The sequence below is a fragment of the Fukomys damarensis genome, unplaced genomic scaffold (assembly GCF_012274545.1).
Source record: "Fukomys damarensis isolate Sample0158 unplaced genomic scaffold, DMR_v1.0_HiC HiC_scaffold_2, whole genome shotgun sequence".
Classification (NCBI taxonomy): domain Eukaryota; kingdom Metazoa; phylum Chordata; class Mammalia; order Rodentia; family Bathyergidae; genus Fukomys; species Fukomys damarensis.
Window position 1 is genome coordinate 55,197,714 of NW_022900914.1, and position 21,832 is coordinate 55,219,545.

Consider the following 21,832-nt stretch of genomic DNA (forward strand, 5'->3'; position numbering starts at 1 on the left):
TAAATTTTCTCAATGATACTTTTACTGAGTGTCATAACTCTTCTCTCCAAGCTCCATATTTACAGAAGAGTTTTTAAAGCTGTAAGTCATGTTAGTTTTCTCAAGTAGGAAAGGTTTTCCTAGCTAGGCTTGGGCTTAGAAATCAGATTTGATGCCTAGTTTTTCTAACTAAACAAGCAGAGTGTCTTTGGGCCTGTCAAGTGTTCATCTCATGAGTACGTATTTTTTAAGGATTCAATAAGCAATCAAAATCAAGAATGGGACATACTATAGACACCCAACAATTGCTGTTATCTATTTTTATTTTATATCCTCACTGGTGTAACAGCTTTTTTTTTTTTTTCCTTTTCTTTTGCACCACCACTTCCTCTCAGGTAATGTGCATTGCATCTATATCGTAACACTTCTTTTGATGAATGATAATTACTTTTTAAATTGTCTATCTCCCTCATTAGCCCAATGGTCCTTAACTGGGAGCAATTTTGCCTTCTCCTGGAACATTTAGCAATGCCTGTAGATATTTTTGTTTGTCATATGGAGGGGGTGCTACATCTGTCTAGTTGGTAGAAGTCACAGATGTTGACAAATATCCTACAATGTGGATGGTCGCCTTCTACAACAAAGAATTGGCTGCTCCAAAATATCAGTAGTGCTGAAGTTTAAAAACTATACTTTAGATTATACTTCTGTTCAAGTAATGAGTGTGACTGTCTTGCTGTGTCCCCACAGTCTAACACTGTGATCATTACATAACTCTCAGTTTTAACTCATAGATTAAAGAAACCAAGACTAGCAGCTGGCCATGATCCAGCTTTGCCTGGGTTTCTTCACTATTTTTATGTCAACATGTGTACTTTTGTTAAGGTGTTGTAAATTCCCAGCTCTCAGCTAAATGGTGGAAGTACCAGTATACTAAATCAGAACTTAAATCAGAACACCAAAACTTTGAACAGAATTTACCAATAAAAGAATAGGAATTACATAGCTGGCTGTGACTATTAAACCTGATATATCAACTTCATTGGATTAAGAAGCACCTAGCAGATTAGTAAAGCATGCTCTGGATGTGTCTGTGTAGGTCATGGAGGTGGTTTCCAGTATATATGGTCCCTGGCTCCTGCCTGCCTGCATTGTTCCCTGTTCTGTTTCCTGGCTAAGCATCTTTGCTTTTCTATATACTTGCACTGTGATGTTTCTGCTTGGAGCCAGCAGACTATGGACTGGATCTCCCGAAACTGTCAACTAAACTTTTCTTCATTTAATTTGTGGGCATCAGGTGCTGTGCCTCAACAATGGGAAAGCTGACTAATACACTACCTAAAATACTTCATTTAGATTTCTAAATAAGTAACACCTGCAAGCTTTAGTACAGCGTATAGAAGTCACATTTTTACCGGAATTAAATTGTGAGAGAACATGAGGTAAATTTGTCTTTTACAGTTTTGTGGAATGAGAAATGTGTGAAGGCCAAATTAGAAAGATGGCTTTAAATTGGATTTATTTATTTATTTTGCATCCAGTGTCTACTAGTTTTTAATAAGAAATGGAAGATTTCTTTGAGAAGCATGACAAAGGTCAAAGCAGTCAGCCTGGTATTCACCACAAGAAATGTACTCAGAGACTAGGGAAATCCATTTTTCAAGTGTTGGAGGAGATGAAGCTCCATTCTTGTTAAGACAAATTGATATAAGTTTTGTTCTGCGAAATATTGAAGAGCTTTCTGAGAAATCAGGCTATCTGGAGGCATTCATATCTCCAGACCACCCCTCAGCTCAGTTCTCTCGGACTCCTATGTTTAAACAAGCTGCCAAAACTGGACAAATTATTACCTGGCAATCTGTTGCCATTTGTTGGTGAAGGCTACCATAACAGAGTATCACAGCTTTCAGGAAGATTTTTTTTTTCTCATATATTTGGAAAATAGAAGTTTGAGGTCCAGGTGTCAGCAAGGTTGGCTTCCTCTGAGGCTTCTTCCCTTGACTTGCGGGCAGCTGTCAGAATTCTCCTGCCATCTTCATAAGTGCCTTCTCTCTGTTTACATTCATGTCCTGATCTCTTCCTTAAGGACACCAGTCATGTTGGACTATCATTTGGCCTAATAACCTTATTTTAACTTAACCACCACTTTAAAGGGCCCATCTCAACATGCCATTACATTGTAAGGTATTTGGGGTCAGAACTTCAACCTAAGAGAGGTGCAGTTCAACATACATCAGAAGTAAACATGGCTCAACATTATGTAGATGCTCAGTAAATACTTATTGTTAGACAGAGTGATCCACTGATTAATATAGATTGTGGTGGTAGATTCCAGTGTACCTGGTGATAAAAGCCTGACTTGTATGATTTTTCAGCCTGTGGCTAACACAGAGGGACACCTGCATCTGTGCTTTGTTATCTTACTCGTGGGGTTTCTATAAAAAAAAGCACAATGTCCTAGTACTCTGTTTACATATGTAGTATTTATTGGTTTGGAATTTTTTTTTGTTTTGCTTTTGTATTTTTGGTACTAGCGATTGAATTTAGAGTGTTCATGTTGAGCTACATCCAGGGTCTAGCTTTATTGCTGTGTAGCCAAAGCTGAGCTCAAACTTGTGATTTTTCTGACTCAGCCTCCCAGAGTGCTGGGATTACAGGCTTGCATCAACATACCCAGCTAAGTTTGGACCTTCATTGTTTTCCATTTTATGGACTTTGTTTAATCATAAGATCCAGGGGACGGGGGTATATTTCTTGAAAGGGGGTTCATGTAGAAGGCCCATTCAGGTTGGGAAGTTCTCTGCAGGGGTGGGAATTCTCTGGATCTGAGTGGAAGAGTTGGGGAGGAAAGGGCATAGCTGGGTGATCTAAGCCTGGCCTGCTATCTGTTGTCACATAGGTGATGAAGACAGAGATGAACTTCCAAGCAATCTTGATCTCTCTGCCTCTTGGAATTATGCATAGGGAGTGAAAGTACTTGAGCCCACACATGAGTTTCCACTCTCAAGTCTGATTTTCAGCTGATTTTACCCAGGAGTTGAGCTCTCTTCTGATTTCTAATGCCTAGAACTTTGCAGTCTAATGGTAGAAATAGATATAAACCAGTAAACACATCATACTTGTGGCCTTCTTCAACTGTATTAGTATTTTAACGGGGACATTCTAGGTTCATACAAACAAAACACAGTGATTCTCTAATGCTAGATCCTGAAACAGTGCATCATAGTGGGAGGAATGCTTATGAGATTTTGTGGCTGTCCTCTTTAGAGACCTCTTGTTGCTGAGGTATACTAGCTCCCCACTTAGTATCTTGTTCAGTGTGCAGCAATCTTGACAGGCCTGCTGCATCTGGCTTCCTCGACATGCCAATGAGGGAGACCAAAATAGAATCCACTCTAGCTGCTTTGGGGAATCTCCCTCTTCTTGGTCGTTACAGGTGTTCCATTTGATTAAAGTCATCAGTGAGATGTGTTCACTACTGATTTCATTACCCATGCGTAGGACTGAAAAGGAGGAATTAACCTGCAGCATTTCCTCCCAACTCTTCCTTAGTATAAGAAACCATAGTTGTCAGAGTTTGAATTCCTCACTCAATTATTTGTAAAATATCAGGTTCCATGTCTGGTTCGCTCTTTTCATTTGCTGCATATTTTAATTATGTTATGAGTAGACTTTAAATTGGTGAAAAATTTTATGAGTATTAAATGTCACACAGGTACTTGAAAATTTGTAAATGATAAGTCTTGACAAACTCAGGCCCAGCCTGTAAAACAATATATTCAGTCCACTATACAACCCACATTCAGGCCACCATCATTTATTTCATCTATCTATGACTCAGATGCTGAAAGCTACGCTACTCCTTAACTAGTTTATTATCAAGATAAGCTAAGTTCAGGGTAGGGGATTTCTTTCTTGGATACCATGTTCGTGCTAAATTCAGGGTCAGACATTTTGCATCCATTGTCTCTATTCTTATCACAATAGAGTTAGGCATCATTTTCATAGTTCTACAGATGAAGTCTGAGGTTTGGTAAGGAAATTGCCTGGCACTGCACAGAAAAGTAACGAGGGATAACTTCAGTCTATGCATGCTTCAAAACTCTTGGAAAGGAGCTGCAGGAGTAGCTCAGCAGTCGCAATCCTAGCAATGTCTAGCATGCCTGAGGCTCTTGTTTTCATCTTCATTGCTCCCCTCAAAAAGATTATTTCAAGGCAAGGAGGCATTGAAAAGGAGAGAAGGTGGGACAGATAGCGAAAATAGACTAGAACTTGCATTTTCATTTTCATAATAATGTGTAATGGAATAATATTGATTTCCTTATCAAAGGATTCATTTCCCCTTTCCCTATGTCATGTTATCATAGTCCTCTAGAAGACACTAAAATAACTTTTGGAGCTTCACTGTAGCTTTTCATGGCTTTGCATGGCCAGGTAGCTGTGAATGCGAAGAATCAGGCTGGTATTCAATTCTGGATAAACTCAAATTTGGGGATTCACTTTCCTCTGTGGCCTCAGCCTGAGAATCTTAGCAATAACATGATAGAGTTTTGATTTACATATTTAGTCTATCACTAATTGCAAGACCTTATTGAGATTTGCTAAATAAAAAAATGACAGACAAAGAAGTAAAAGCAGCAAGTAAATATATGAAAAAATGTTCCACATCACTGGTCATTTCAGAGATGCAGATGAAAACAACACTGAGATTCCACCTCACCCCACAAAGAATGGCTGCTATCAAGAAAGCACACAATAACAAATGTTGGCGGGGTTGTGGGGGAAAGGAACCCTTCTCCATTGTTGGTGGGAGTGCAGACTGGTGCAACCACTATGGAAATCAATATGGAGATACCTCAAAGAGCTAGGATTAGAGGTTCCATTTGACCCAGCCACCCCTCTGCTGGGTAACTTTCCAAAAGATTTAAAAGAATCATATCACAGTGACATATGCACACCTATGTTTATAGCGGCACAGTTTGCAATAGCTAAAACATGGAAATAGCCCATTTGCCCATCAGTTGGAAACTGGATAAAGAAGATATGGTTTTTCTATCAAATGGAATACTACTCAGCCATAAAGAATGAGAAATTAGAGTCATTCATAGGAAAATGGATACATTTTGAGGATATACTCTTAAGTGAAATAAATAAGTCACACATGTAAATACTGAGTAGTTTCTCTGGTGTGAAAAACTATAATAGTATACAAGATCCTAATGGGGTAATTAACAATGTGAAATAGGAAGAAAAGGGCTAAAGGTGTAGTGAAAGTGGGAAGGGTAGGGGAAAGGGAGTAAGGGAAAAGAAAAAAATATAAGAAAATGGAAATAAAATGCTTGTAAATGAGGAGGAGAGGAGGGGGTGAAGGGAGAGCAGGGACAAGGGGAAAAAATGAGAACCAAGACCTGTCATGTAAAGGTACAAGATCCCAGTAATGAATGTAACTGTACTGTATACCTAGCATGTACCAATAAACTCAATAAAAAAAAAAAAAGACTGAGTTCTTGTAATGGGGTCCAACGGACAATGGTAAACATCAAAAAGGCGTTACTCATGCTAAAGTTCCCCAGCTGTAGGCTGAAACTAAGGTGTTCATCTGAACTTCTGATTTAGTCAGGATTAGAGAGACAGCAGACAAATTTCTTGATTAGCCCTGTTTCCATTAGCATGGTAATAGAGCTCCCTCTGCATTCATCCTCATACACAAAAGGTAACCAGAAGTAACTTTTAATTTACTATTTGTTTATTATGCTGTTTTTCTGTCTCCACCCAGAAGCAACTTTGAAACAACCATTCCATTGTTTTTGTGTTTGCTTTTTTCAAGACCTTTCTATCTATAAAGTCAAACTCTTCTGCTCAGCTGATCAGAAAATTCATTTTTTTCTTGTGAAACAAAATGTTGCTGATTCTAGAATTACAAAATAAAGCAAATTATGATCTTTAAACTGAATTATTGTAATTTTGTCTTTCCTCAGTATTAAAGAAACTCCTTCTGGTTGCAAAGAAATGTGGTCTTTCCCTCACAGTTCATGCTCTAATTATTGGTGGAAGGGGTACCCAAAGGTAACAGATAATAACAGATGAACTTTTCATTCTCTCTCTCTCTCTCTCTCTCTCTCTCTCTCTCTCTCTCCCTTTCTCTCTCCTTCCTTCCTCCCTCCCTCTCATATAAATGCAAACTAATGATTACAGCATTTTCATTTCACTCTACTGTTATATATGCAGATGACAAATGCATTATCAAATGTCAACCCTATTCCAATTCCATATTATCAGTGACATAATTGCAATCAATGATCGTGTTTATTCAACTCAGATAATTATAAATGAATGGAGAATCTTCACTCAGAAACTTTTATTTCTCCTTTTGCTCATTTTTTTTCTTTTCTTTTTAATGAGGTATTGAAAGACAGGAAGCAGCCACAAACAGATGTCTGACTCAGAAATTGTGGATAAGACCATTTTGTCCACTTGCCCAAAGAAGGCTCTTTCAGGATTTGTCTGAGAAAAAATGTTATTGCCTGATATCAGACAGACTGCTCCATTGTAGGTGAGAGAAGAGGGAATTCTGCACAGTCTACAGAGTCAGACACAGGCAAGTTTTGACTTGGGATGTAGAGGATGCTTCAGTGCAACAAAAAGATGGCAGAGTGGGCACCTAGGGATTATATGGGGTATTCAGGGAATCTCTTTTCTTAGAGGATTGGGGCAAAATTACAAGGGAACAGAGAGGTTGGGACCACAGGAAGAGCAGCTTGGGAGTAAATTTTCAGAAAATTTTTGGAAATCAGTAGAATTTGGACTTCAGTTTGTCAATATCTATAAAATATTGCCTGATTCAGGAGCCTACCTTTTAGTTTTAGTTTTATTTTTGAGATATTACAAAATTTCTCTATGTTCTCTATGCCCAAATAAGATCAGCAACCTCTTTCACTTTGTCTGTCATATCAACTTAGCCTTATTTGTTGTCTACATGTGTATAGATTAGGCAATGATAGGCAAGGAATTTGAAGAACTGGTGCAACTTTCCTCTTCTTTATGCAGGGACTCTTTTGAAATGTTATAGCAGGGTGTATTTATTCTGTATTGTTTTAATTTCTCAGGCACCAAAGCTTTTCTAATTAAGTGATTTGGTTTAGACTCGTGTTTTTGAAATAGTGTCTAATTCATTAAGAATTAAGCAAAATTGGCCTCATTGTACATCCTTGATCCTCTTTCAAGCTTACTACCAACAATTGATTGCCAAACTCATAATTAGCTTGATCAACAGAATTTCACAGAAATATTAAAAATGCAGATTCCTGAGTCAAATTGGAGTGATTTTGATTAATCAAATGATTAGTTTCTAGTACTTGGCTATAATTTTAAAAAGCCTTATTTAAAAATACAAATTCACTGGGAGTGTAGTTTAGTAGGAGAGCACTTCCCTAGCATATATGAGACCCAAAGTTTAATCCCTAGCACTACAGAAATAAAGATGAATAAAAATAAGTGAAAATATCTAGAACTTAATCTAGAGCTACTTAAACATAATCACTTAGGAAAAAAGGTCCAGAAATCTGCATTTGTTTCCAGCTTAAGTATTACTGAGCCTAAGACTCTTTCCTCTGCCTTTTTATTTTATGTTTCATTGGTGTTTTGTTTTGTTTTGTTGTTTTGTTTTTTTTGTGACAGGGTTTCACAACCTAATTCGAGCTGGCCATGAACTCAATATGTAGTCTATGCTGTCTTTGAACTTGTGGCAATCCTTCTGCGTTAGTCTCCTGAGTGCTGGGATTACAGATATGTACCACCACACTCAGGTGTCCCTTCTTATTTTTAACCACCACTTACCACCTTTTGAAACTAGCAACACTTTCTGGGAGCTCAGTTCACCTAAAAGTTTATATTTGCAGCCTATTACCAAAGCCATGCATTATGAAAGGTGCACATTTGGGCATGAGATGCTCTCCCTTGGATCTGCAGCTACCACTAAAGGACTTTGGGAGGGAGTCGTGGAGGTCACAAGCCAGCCGTGCAGAAGGAAACCTCTCCTAAGGAATTTCCCCAATCTGACCCTTCTGATTCTTTGAAGACTTGGTGCAGTGGGGGATGAATGTAGAATTCAAAAATATGTCAGATACTCAGAATATGATCTTTTGTTCTGTGCATTTTGTTTCCTTTTTGTCACTCCCACGCTCCCACATGCACACAGCTGGACTGAGCAGAAAAGGATGCCGTTCTCAAAATTCCATGCAGTCCTAGCAAACTTTCAGTGAGATCCCAGCATAGGAAGGAAAAAGATCTTAGCATCTGACTAGATGTGATGTGCATTCTCAAGTCTCCCCCTTAATAGACACAGTGTACGCTACAGAGAGCAAAGTGTAATTTTAAGAACCTTGTAATTCTTTACAAATTAACACAGCAGATGGTGTTTATGGGAGTCACATAGTGAGGAATATTTGGGACGATGTGAGACATGTGTTCCCTGGTTTCGGCCTGCTTTTTACTTAGTTTAGATTTTAACTATCATGCTGCAAAAATGCTATTTGCCTCACCAAGTTTGCAGTTGTTCCAAGGGTGAGGAAATGCCCTAAGAGAGGGTTCTCGTGTGGTACAGACCCCAAGCACTCTCAGAAAGGACTTCTCTCGGTGCTTCTCTCAGCATCACTCAGCACTTACTCTTGGTCAGTAGTAGTGGCCTCCTGGCTGTTGGGGGGCAGCATGGCCTTTGCTTCTGAGGTAGGGATAGGTTTGGGAAGTAAAAGAAAAACCCAGGTCACAGGCAACCAGAGACAAAGCCCAAGAGCCAGGAGAAAAAACTGCAGCTCTGGATGTAACTTCTTAGTGTGGAAATAGTTAAAGTGTATCATTCGTCATTTTATTTTTTTAATTTTATTTTATTTATTTACTTTTTGCTCTGTTTTGTTTGGATTTCAGGGATTGAACTTGGGTCCTTGCATTTGTGAGGCAGGCAGTGGAACCACTGAGCTAAACCCCTGGTCCTGTATTTAGTCAATTTAACTGTCCATGTAACTGAGAGCATATTCTGTTAGCTCTCTCATAGTGATGCTATATGATTAGTGACTAAGATTTGTGGAGTGGCTTTCTAGACAGGGCTGGCCCTTTGGAAAGGAGCAGAGGAAGAAGGAGAAGAGTCCTAGATTGCAATGGTCTGATGGGGTCAGGGTGGACACAGAGAACAGGAAAGGGTGGGTCTCATATTTTGGCAAAGACCAAGACAAGTCATAGTTAAGCCAGTGGCCCTGGCTTTGGTGCATGAGCAGAAATATCTTTGGGATTCGTTAGCTATATTAACAGTAGGTGGTACTTTAAAACCTTGTAGTTCCTCTACCCACTGTCACCCAAAAGCCACCCTCACTTACTTTAATTATGGCTGCCCAGAGGAAGAGCCCAAGTGTCCTCTAGTGCCAACCCATTTAGGGCTTTCCCATTGCTTAGAAGTTCTACTGCATCTACCTGGTACCTCATGTGCTCAAGCTTCTCTCACAAGATAAAAGTTATTCACCCTTTTTCTTTGTCTTTTCAAGCTATGTACATCTTTTGAATGCCATTAAGATTTTGTCTTTCAGAAGTTTCCATATTCTTACTGTGCAGGCCAGGTTTTGAGCAAAGAAAGAAGGGAAAGAGCATAAAAGAAAAGATCTCTCCAAAGTCTAGACCGGCTTCAGCCTTGCTGTGTATCTCAGGCTGGCCTTGAATTCACAATCTATCTCATGGTCCTCCTGTTTCAGCATCCCACGGGGGATATGTACACATATTTATAAGGTACTTAGAACCTATTTTTTCCACAAGATATTGTTCTAGAAACTTCAAAGTTTTGAGGAAACACAGTTGGCCTATACCTTCCTCATACCAAGACCTCGTGTTTCTAATTGAGAAAAAGAACATACCTTCATGAAAAGTTCTGGCCAAAGCGGGATCATGATGAGGCATCTGCTATATTTGTGCAGTGTAACACCTATAGATGACACACAGCGGGCATGGCTGGAGGTTTCCACCTAAACATACTTTTCAGAAATCTAGACAATCCTCTTTGTAGAACTTTCTATTTCTGTGAACTCTCAGACATGTGGTCCAAGTTATAGCCCTCTTTTTGAGATGGGTTTCAAAACCAGTTTATTGTGATGCTTTAGGTTTTGATAGCTCTAACTGTAATTAAATGATTTGGGGAATATGCCCTTAAAATGAAATGAAATGGAACTTTACATTTCATTGAAATCTTAATCATGTATTTAGTGTGTGTGTGTGTGTGTGTGTGTGTGTGTGTGCAGGTATGAAATCAATGCGAATTTGCACTTGCTTTGACTACTGTCATCTCAGTTGCAGAGATGAAATGGCATTTTCTAGCAGTTTGCTCAATTTGTGGTCTCCTAAAAGCTTAGAAGTGATATGTGGTTAATTAACCCTGGCTAAAAAGCAGTCACTCAAGGTTAGTGGGTGGCATTATGAAAAATACCTTCTATGCAGTGTTGCCTGACAATTAATCACTGAGGACTAGACCTGTGTTGATAAAATAAATCAAGGAATGAGAGTTGTAACATGGCACAGATGTCAACCAACCATTTCCCAGGGCTATGATCCACTCACTGTGAAATGTGCGAAATTGATTTTTAGGACCCCACACTATCCAAATCATCCATTCCTTTCATGCCTACTTCCTATCCCCAGGTGCCTACCCGAATCATCCATCTTTCTATCTGTGCACAAGTATTTCCTAAGCACTTCTGACGAGTTTCATGCTGAGCTCTCCAGTATTCCTGACCTTCAGAAAGCTCGGTTCTGTTCCGCCACCACACACAGACTTATTAAATAATGCAGGATGGTGCAATGTTAGCATCTGCAGTATTTTGTGGAGTACCTGATTGTAGTATATGTTCACAGGAGGAGTTCTCCAAGGGATAGACAGGTCTGCGGAAATTCCCTGGGTGGATGGAGGGAGTGGGCTGGTCCTTGAAGAATGCGTGGTTCTTCTAGATGAATGGCTGGTTGAAGGGAGATGGCTTCCTCCAGATAGGCATCACTGGGCCTGAAACAGGCACAAATGTTGTGAGTTGTTGAGTTAAAGATTCTAGGGAAAACCTTCTTTGTGAACTTGGTACTCCTGTCAAGACCTAGCCTCCCCAGGGTGTGTTCCAGGCCGCCCATTGGTATCATTGTCTGAGATCATCCCCTACCTATCGTACTTTCAAATGATTTTGGCCTAGTATGTTAAAATCTTTAATTTAGTCAAGGCTTTTTTGGAAGTGAGAGAAATCAAACATTAACAAACGTGGGGAAATTTATTAATTTTTGACACCGGATCATCTACTAAAATATATTTATGAATTTAGATGTACCTGAACTCAGGAAGCCAAATATTATATTCACAGATTTAGGACAATTTATTGAATGTCTATTATGTGCCAGGTCCAACTCTAAGCTCTAAGGATATAATGATAAGACAATTCTTTTACAAGTTAGAGAACTGAATGCTTACATCCTCCCCAAATGGACACATCAAAATGTAATTCCCAGTGTGACAACACTTGGAAGCGGAGACCTTTGAAAAGTAAGTAGGCCAGGAGGATAGAATCCTCACAAGTGAGATTTCTGCACTCATCAAAAACATGCAGGAGATCTTTGCCCTTTGGCCTTGTCAACCCACAGCAAGAAGGTGGCTCGCTATCCACCAGGATGTAGGCCCTCCCCAGATCCCTCACGCACTCGTGGTTTGATTTAGGATTTCTCAACCTCCATTATTTTAAGATACAAATTTCTGTTATGAAAAGCACAGTCTGTGGTATTCTGTTATAGCATCTCAAATGAACGGTTAGAAAATGGGCACCAACTTGATTTAATTGTAAAAGTAGAGTTATCTCTCCTTCTCTTCCCCTGGCCTCCCTTCCCTTCCTCTCCCTCCACATCTTCCTCTCAACTCTTCTTCCTTCCCCTTCCCTATTATTTCCTTTCACCAATTTCTCTTCCCTTCCCTGACTTGATTTCTCTCACAAATTCTCCTCCCTTCCTTCCTGCCCGCTCCCTCTTTCTCTTACTCTCCCTCCCTCTCTCAGCTCTGCTTTTTTTTGTTTGTGTGATCTGTTTTCCGAAATTCCCCAAGTGGCTCAAAGTGTTTCTCCTACCAGTTTATGAATGCTAGCAATAAAAAATATGCCTCCTTCCTAGTAGTTCAGCCTCCAACCTACCAACCTATGTCGGATTCTCGCAGGTTCGGATGTTCTTGTAAGTTTACCACTCAGACAGGGGAACTTGGTTAAATGTTAGAAGGAAAACCTGGAGGACCCCTACTGAAAGAACATCGATAGGTTGATGTGAGGATGGAAACAGTGATGATCTGCTGTGCTCTTCCTGAGCTGTACCGTAGGCATTGCCCAATGTAAATATCCATGATATTGCTCTACAGATGGACCACAACTTAGGATAGTTTGATTTATAATTTTCTTTTTACTTTACCATGGTGTGTAAGTGAAATATGTTTGGTGGAAACTGTACTTTGAATTGTGATCTTTCTGTTTTTAAATTTTTTTGAGACAGGATCTCACCGTGTAGCCCAATCTACCATCAAAGCCATGTTCCTCCTGCCTCAGCCTCCTGAATCTGGCATTACACACATGTGCTACCATTCCTGGCTCTAATTTCAGACTTTTAAAATTCTAGGCAGAAGCAGGGAGCCATAGCTCTCAATCAGCTATTTGATCAGGGGGATAAACAACCCTTTCGGTGTATTGTGTTTCTAAGCTATGTTGTTTGGAAGATTATTTACTGCATCACTACTTACAATATTTTCAAGTTACAATGGTTTCTTAGGACATACTCACATTATAAATTGGGGAGCATTTGCACTAATACAGAGACCCCGGAAGTCTTGCCAGTCATACTCTGATATATGTGAGCACTGATGAGGTCTGGTAGAGAAGGTCAGAGATGCAGTACCTTTTCCTCTTCTTTTATCTCTTCCCTCACCCCACTGTATTATCTTCGGTCAAGCAAGGCTGGGTGATAATGTGGTCAGAGTATCCTGGGCATGGATTCATTTTGTGGCAGCTGCTTTGCTGCCTTCCATTCTAAAGAGATATTATCCCTTACTCTTTCAAGAAAAATGTCCTAGTAAAAAGGAAATATTTAGAAAGTTCCACCTGTTCAGACTATGATTTACACATAATATAGAGGTATTATGAAATGTTCATGGTTCTATAAATAATGATATTATTTGTAATAACGATATGATTTCTATACCTGAGATTGAGGGTAGCTGGGCAACCTTTCAAGTCTGATGGGGTGACTGCTGGATCAATAGATAATTTTTCTCCTCCCTCCTGTTGTCTAAATCATAGGTTTAAATGACAGCAAAATTTGTTGGAGATAGAGTGCATGTCACACTATCGCTTTCTGACATTCTGATGATTTTGACTTCCACTTCTTTCAAATAACAACAATTTGAAGTCTGGGCATTTGATTAACCCCTCACACATCCAATATGTTAGAGTCACAGCTACACAGAATTTTGAAGAATCCTCATACATCCAGTCATGCTTACAGGTATCTTTGAGGGCAAGGAACACAATGATGACATCTGTCTTCTCACAACCATGCCTCACATAATAACATATCCCAGGAACATGGTCAGTGCATGGCTGTGGATCCAATGGAAGTACTGGATGATAGGTTTATATTTTCAGGGCCTCCATGATTGACCACCTTTGGGGCATCATGTATTCTGGTGGGATGAGGGGCTGGAATGGAAAAGCTTTTAAAGAAATTCTCATTTTCAGAGATGTAAAAATGAATGCTTCTTATGATTTTGTTTTGAAAATTGGGAATTGATATCTGTTATGCATTATTTAGCATGTTGATATAAATACATTGTACACATCTTACGCATCTTCAGCATTTTAAGGGGTAATGGAGATTAATATGGATAGGGAAAGACAGAAACAGAGAGAGACAGAGCGAGACAGAGAGAGGATCTGTGCTCAAAGTAGATGAACCTTTATTTTGTAAAGGGGCAATAGGTAACAGTGTACAAGACTGTTTAAATAAAATATTATGTTTTTCCTGAAGACTGATTGTAAAAAACAAAATTTCAGTTAACAGCCCAATCTTTCTGTTTAGAAGTTCTGGAAAAAAGGTCTTCATGACATCTGATACTTTGGCAAACTGGACCGGAGTTTAGAGCCAGAGGAAGGGAAAATAAAGGATCTCCATAAAAAATCCAAATCCAGAAATGTATTCTCTTCACTCTCTTTAGTTCAAGTCCCGAATCTATCCTGAATATGTTTTGTAAAATAGTACTGAAAGACTAAAACAAATAAAGTTTAATAAACATGCACCTCCCTAGCACAACAGATGGCACCGAGGAAAGTCGCCCACAGCCATGTGAGGGAGCACTCCCGCCTGTCTTCTTTTTCTAATCACAGTATTTATTAAATGGCTATCTCCATGGCAGACTCATTCTCTGCAAGTAGCAATAAAGAAGACAAGTGGGGAGCAGGTCCAAGTAAGTCCAAGAAAGGTCTATTGGACAGAAAGTGGCAGAGGAAATATACCCCAAACTGAGATTCCATTGATAGCCTTTAAAGAGAAACAGCTGAAGCTCTGTAAAAGCACAGCATCCAGGGATTTTAGAGATGGGCGATGGTTTAGATATGGAGTGGAAAACACCCTACACTGGGAGTCACAAGTGCTGGTCAGATACGAATGAGCTAGGTGATCAGAATCAGTCACGTCATCTCTGAACATTTCTATCTTTGTCTTTAAAGGGATTGAGGATGTGGGGAAGGAGAGACAGCCAGTGTTTTCTGAGTTAACTCTGCTGCTCAGGTGCTGTGTTAAACAAGTTACAGATCCTATCTCTTTAATGGTCACCATAATGCCATAAAGCAGGCACTTATCCAAGATTTAGAGAGAAGAAAGCCCAAACTGAGGATTCCCAGCTCTCTCTGCAGAGCCATGACAGCTTCCCTGAAACAGAGAAGAATGCTACATGTTTGCCAACCTTCATTCCTCTGGTTCCCAGATTCCAGACTTCTTTAGCTCATCCCAGCCCCTTCCTTCTACAGGTAATCCCAGATGATAAAGAAGTTGCTGGTATTGGCAAAAGTGGGAATTGGCAGAATGAGGTTGTAACTGGCTTTTGTTTCCTTCTTCAGCAAAGGGAGGGACTAGGTGCATGACTCAACACTGCACATTTTTGTTACTAGATGAACATCTTAAAATGCATTCCCTTCAGTTTGTTAAACTGTTTTTTTATAAAGCATGGAAGGTCTTAAGGGGAGACTTGGGGGAGACATCTGGTTGACTCACCAGAGACTGAAATTTGCTCATGATGATGGTCAGATCCTTAGGTATTTGACAAACATATCCAAGAACATTCACACATTATGTAAAAAACTGAACCCCTTATTTAATTTCTTAAAAATGCCCTAGATTGGTTCACTGTTTAAGGTGAATTGGGTAAAATAATTCTTTCTTTAAAGTGGAATAACTTCTCCTTTAGGGATTCTAGTTTTTTAGTGGCAATGTTTTCACCAAAGTCCAGGTAATCAAAAAATAGTTTCTATTTGCTTTATAAATCAATTCTTTTATTTTTTCCATAGGGGGAAAAACTTTCTAATCGCCATGAATATTGTTAATGCCTTTTATTGTTTCCAGCACATTGACATTATGATTGATCATACTGCTAACCTTGTAAAGAAGATAAGGCATATATCATGCTATCCATGTGCTTAAGAGGAAACTCAGACATTAAGAAAAGTGGGGTAAATCATTAACCCTAAATCACACAGCCTAGTAATAGGGAGCTGACACTAGGAGGCAAGTTCTTTTGTCTCTCTGTCTCTGGGAGGTTGGCTTCCTGTCCAATTAGGCTAATGATTTAAACTTATTTATTTCCACATGCAGACATGACAGAGCAGAGGTAAGTATGACATGATGGTTTGCGAGTCCCTGTTTGCTGGGCAAATCTGAGCATTGTGGGCCTGCTAGTCTTATTTCTATACATGTACTTTAAAGAAATTAGGGTCAGGCACAGTACTGCACACCCATAATCACACCTACTAGGATGGCTGAAGTACAAGATTTGCAAGTTCAAGACCAGCCTGAGTAACTTAGTAAGATACTATTTCAAAAACATAAAGTAAAAAGGTCTGGAGAAGCGAATCCATGGTAAAGCACTAAAAGCACTATCATACTTGGAATACTGGGTTAGTCCTTGGCACCAGAAAAACAAAACAAAACAAAGCAAAACAGTAGTTGCAGATAACAAAGGGCCCATGAATTGACTATTCTGGCCAGTAAACCATATTTTCTGCAGTCTTTGTAATAAAAATTCTTCCTTAGACAGTTACAACAAATACAGCATCCAGATCAACTACATTTCTGAATTGCATTCTCAAAAGACTTGGAAATTGGAGAAACCCAGGATTGCAAATATTGCACACAGAGATCTAACATGAGTGGAATGGAATGCTAATGTCATTGTAAGTTCTCTGTGCTTGCAGATCAAAATATCATCAGCAATAACCACCTTGGAAAGAAGCTCTTGTAAAAATAATCTCTACATTTAGTCAGACTGATACATTGTAACATAGAGAACAGGCTGCCACATTCTATCATTGTGCTCCTGGAACCCCTCTTGCCATTTCTTGTCTTCATGTCTTGTCTTTGTTACTTTTTTCTTCCTATTCTAAACTAACCCAGAGCTAGCAGTACAGCTAAATTTCCCTTTGACTCTCTAAGATAGCTCGGCTTCTCAAAGGCAGTTTCCTCTCCCTCCACCCCTCCCTCTTCTTCTTCTTCCTCTTCTTCTTCTTCTTTTGCTTCTGCTGCCAAGCAAAGCAGCCCTTTATACAAAAAAGTACTAGTCTCTCTTCAGTTGATAGTATTACTAGTCTCATCTGTGTTAGGAGATCCTTGAGGGTAAGAACCATGGTTTTCACTTTGTGTTTTTCCACAATGATTCAGCCTCACAGGAGGTATAAAATTCCTATCTTGTCCTTCTGTTCCCCCATGTGTGTCTGTAACAACCCTAGCTACAATTTTAAGTATTACTGTTTCCTCTGGGGTTAGGGTCCACATATGTAGCACATACAAAGTACAAGATAAATACTTCTCCCAATTTTTTTAACCTTAAAATTTAAAACTAACATCTGATGCTAAACTTCCATACTTACCTCACTAGTCCCACTCTAATTCTTGGTCTGTTGGATCTTGTTTTTATGTAAAATTTCAATACAGTATTTTCTTCCAAATGGAATTGTTGCATTTACTTTGATACTTTAAAATACTGTGTTAAATATTACTAGTGAGTTCCTTTGTGCCCCTTAAATTTTGATTGGGAGGCAAATACTTCATTGCCTTCACCCTTCCCCCAATAATTTTTTGTGTACACAAACCATCTTGATTTTTTTTCCTTTTTAATGTCAATCCACTTTCCTGGCACCACTACATTTTAAACCAAGCTCAGAACTCTTAACTTTTTAAGTAAGTTTTTTTTTTCTCCAATAAATGAAAAGGACCAAGGAAATCAATCCATGATTCTCAGAAAGATTATTGTCCAGACTGCCTCAAAAGAGCCTGGTATTTTGAGAGCCTGAATTCTCTTTGCTAGAAGGAATACAGGGGGAAGAGAAATGGCCTCTGGCTGCGGAGTGTGGGGCACACGTGAGAGGGGACAGGCAAGGAGACATGCTTGCTCCACACCAACATTCTCCTAAAAGAAAAAGTCACATGCTATTCTTCTCTAGATACTTTTGTTTTCTTGAGAGTATTTATAGGCTGATATTTCAAGTTGTAAAACGTTAGCCACTTCATTTTAAGCTCTTCTTACTGGTAAACCTCAGTGAGTACGACTGAAGGAGTCAGCCTATGAGTTTAGTGAGTGAGAAGGAATGGTAGGAATTTGTAGGACTTTAGAAGACTGCAAGTATGCGCACATATGTCCCTTCTTTCAGCTTTTCAAAGAAAACTATAGGGTTATCCATCAGACGTTTGTTCAGAGAAAATGGTTAAGCCATTTGCAGAGAGTGGCTCCTTTAAACACAAACACAGCTCAGTAAATTGGATGGACATATATATGATATATATCATATATAAATCAGCTTTATATGTCAAGGATTTTATCATTAAAAGGGAACATTTAGAAATCTGTTGGATATTAATTTCATTAGAACCTCAATACATACGATCCTATTATGTACAACTTGTGACCTAGGACCTCATTTCATCATTCACTCATGAGTCTATAGAGACTGAGTATGGAGCAAGAATTTTCCCTCCTCTAGAACCACAATTAAATCATTCTGTAGGGTGTTTAACTAAAGTGTACAAAATTTAATAGATTTGACAAAGTATTTGAACAATTTTCTCTTAAGAGGAAGATTATGCCAACTGTGTTTGTGGAACTTTATATCTATGGGGGCTTATTGGTTATTTTAAATAGACAATGGCTAGGGAGAAAAGATTCAAATGGGAAGGGGAAATGGTAGGGGTAGAGGAAAAGAATGATGGGAATGGAATTAACATGAGAAAAAGAAAAAATGGAAACAAAGTCTTTGTAGATAGGGAGGGGTGAAGGGGTTGAAGGGAGGGCAGGGGAATGGGGAAAAAATAAAAACCAAGATGGATTACGTAAAGGTGCAAATTTCCAATGATGAATGTCATTACATTGTATACCTTAAATGTACCAATAAAATTAATTGATTTTTAAAAAGATAATGAAGATAAGATTGAATTAGTTTTGTTTTTCTATATCTATCCCCTTTAAGGAAATAAAAATAAACTTGAGAAACTAACCAGTGAAATTTTAAATGAATAGTTTATTAAAGAAGATCTTCCTGTTGTTTTTCATGACTTCAGGATGTGTGTGTAGCTTATTGTCATTTCAGTACTCCACTGGATGACAGAACAGAAATTAGACATACTATATTTTCTAGTTATGCATCTCTTTTGGTTTTGGTATAGAAGTTACAATATGGCCTATGAAATATTGTCATAAAATCTGAATTCTGGTAAGTAACTTAAAAATCCTTTTAGTTTTATTTTTGTCATCTCAGTTCTCTTCTACTCAGATGTATGCTTACATAATACAGAAGCACAAAACATTTGTATTTAGAAGCAAAAGCAAAATATCCGTGTGTTTACTTAATCAGTTAGGGGCTAGAGAAAGCAGGAAAGCAGATTTGCATATATTTGAATAGGGACATATGTGTAACCATCCTGAGTCTGTATTGACTTTTATCAAACTAAATTTTTTTTTTTATTTAGAAAAAAGCCAGCTGTAGCAAGTGAATCATGTTAGTTGTATATTAAAGTGAAATGATTTTTATTTTTCTTACTGGTTGAACTCTACAACCTACGTGTTATCCTAAATTATTTTAAACTTTGAATATCACTAATACTCAATGTTCTAAATCAGAAATTATTTCTTTTTCTTAACAGACTGGAAGGAAAGAAAAAGGAGACCCTCTAAACATTGCAATTGACAAGATGACCAAGAAAACAAGAGATCTCAGGAGACAGGTAGTTTTTTGTCTGTTTGTTTCTGCTTTAAATATGTGGTACTTCATAGAAATTTCCATTAATATCCTTTTCTGGGTGTCTTTTTGAGCTTATGTTCATATTTATTTCTTCTACATATGCACAGAAATATTTTATTAGGAAAGTAGAGGTTACTGAGCCGAGAGATCTGCTGGCTGCAAGGCTAATGATGTTAACAGTCCATGAGGAATAGCCTCTCCCTGCACAGATGCACTCTTGAATTCAAGACTTGAATTCACTGTATTCTACACCTGGTTTACAGTTTTCCAAATCCAGTCTGCCAAGGGCACGTCTCTGATCTCTGGTAGTTCTCATTTGTTAAACTCCCAAGGCATTAAATGACAAACTAGAATGCTAATGGTTAATGAGAAATGTAACTCTAAATTTGATAGGCTAATTAAGGTCTATGGCCCGGTGTTATTCCCTTTGGAATATAAATCCCAGATAGTTGTTTGGAAGCAGGGAACCAGTGCTTTGGACGATTCAGTTGGCTTATGGCATCATTAGCCTGGTAGGTCTATTTTTCTTAGGGGAAAAATTATCTCTGGTTAAGGCTCCTTTTTACCTTCAAAGTGTTGTATGAACACTGGTAAATGTATGGGAAGCCTTATTTTATGTTTCTAGGATGAACTTCACTTTCTTTAGTAGTGTTCTTCCTCTAGAAGAGATTATGCTATGCATTGAGTTATAATTAAACCACCTCATCTTGATTTCTGCCTGACAGGCCTCTGATCATCTAAGAGGGACTTTGGCATATGTCCTTTTATTCATGAAGGTGTTGACTATGTTAGTCAGCTTGAACAAACCACTGCCCAGTGACAACACCTGCTCTACTTTCTGCCACTGAAGACCTGGATTAGTCCAGGTGCATCTAGCATTCACTTCTTTACAGACAAGCTGCCCGGGCAACATTGGCTGAGGAACATCTCAGAAACAGTTGAATTGCAAACATAACACATTTGATTACTGCTCAGGAACTTCTGGGCTTTCTTCAGAATATTACCTGAAGGCGAGGACACACTTAAGTTAATGTCATCCTGAAGATATCATAGTTTTGGATCCTGAACACTCTAATTTGACGGGTCAACTATCAAGTCTTGTTGGAAGGAACATTTTCTTTTTATTTCACCTTGAAATAATACATAATAAAACATTGTCGTAGGCATTCGTGAGTAGTACCAGATAGATATATATTCATTTCTGCCTTTCTTTTCTTTTATATTGTCTGATATAAAATGATGTGGGTAATAGAAATTGAAAAGGGGTTAAAGGAAAACATTGAATCAGTTATCTGGACCTAGGTGTAAGTCTTCATTTGTTATTAAAATGACAGCCTGATTGTGGATCCTTTATGTCTTGATCTCTTTTTCTTACATGTAAAGGAGCCAAACTAGATATGCAAAGCCTCCTTGAGCTTTAAATTGTGAGTCCAAGGAAAATTCTCTTTCATTTCCTTAGCTAGAAATTCTAAAGTATGGTAATCACAGATTTTTAAAGCAGTGAGAAGACATCTCCAGGGCTTGCCTTCAGTGAGATTTCCAAACACAAAATTCAAGAAGTGGGTCCTCTCACCTCTTTATCTCTTGGTTTTAGCAAGGATTATGCTTTTACATCCAGAAGCCAGCACTCTTAGTTCTTTACACGCTAGGAGCTGTCGTAGTAGTTTTTTTTTCCTTATTAGGAAGATTAAATAAAGTAATTTTTACTCTGGATTTATAATTCCCAGAAAAAAGTTTGATTCTTTTCAGCAAAGAATAGTGGTGAAATTTGAAGGTGGAATTTATTGTGGAATTTTTAGGCACTAGGAAGCAAACTCAAAGAGCTTCATTTAGTGGTGATGGAAGGATTATATCCTCCCCTGAAGTCATTCCATATATGCCATTTTTTCTCACCTTTTCAAAAATACAGAGGAATAAGGGAAACAGGAAGACAGTTTCATGGTATTAAGATCCAACAGTTTTGGCATTATTTCACACCACATCCAGGGATTTGGTTCAAACACCTTTCTCCTTGCTAATCTGCCTTTCTAGGACTAAAATGGTCTCCATCTGTCAGTTCCATCCCTACCCATATGTTGGGATATTTTTGTCTTTCTTCTCATCACTTCTATCTCTCCATGTACACCTGTAGTGGTAGAAAAGCTTCTCTGATCTAAATCAGAGCAAGCTAGCACTTGTGCAGATGGAACATGCAATGTTTAATCAGCTTATCTCAGGTAAATCATCAATTTAGATTTGGGTAACTAGCTAATTGAACTAACAGGCCAATTTACCTGGATGTCTAATAGCCCCTGTGGAACTGTGACCCAGTGAAT

At 38.5% G+C, this 21,832-nt stretch overlaps 1 protein-coding gene across 4 annotated transcripts in view; it reads left to right on the forward strand.

Annotated features, from left to right (window-relative positions):
- Positions 1-21,832, forward strand: part of Ctnna2 (catenin alpha 2) — a 1,075,894-nt gene that overhangs the window by 787,214 nt on the left and 266,848 nt on the right. For all 4 annotated transcript variants that reach the window (XM_033765089.1, XM_033765087.1, XM_033765091.1 and 1 more), the window contains one exon: positions 19,420-19,500. In XM_033765089.1, coding sequence (XP_033620980.1) covers positions 19,420-19,500 — 81 coding nt within the window. The remainder of the gene's footprint in view (positions 1-19,419; positions 19,501-21,832) is intronic.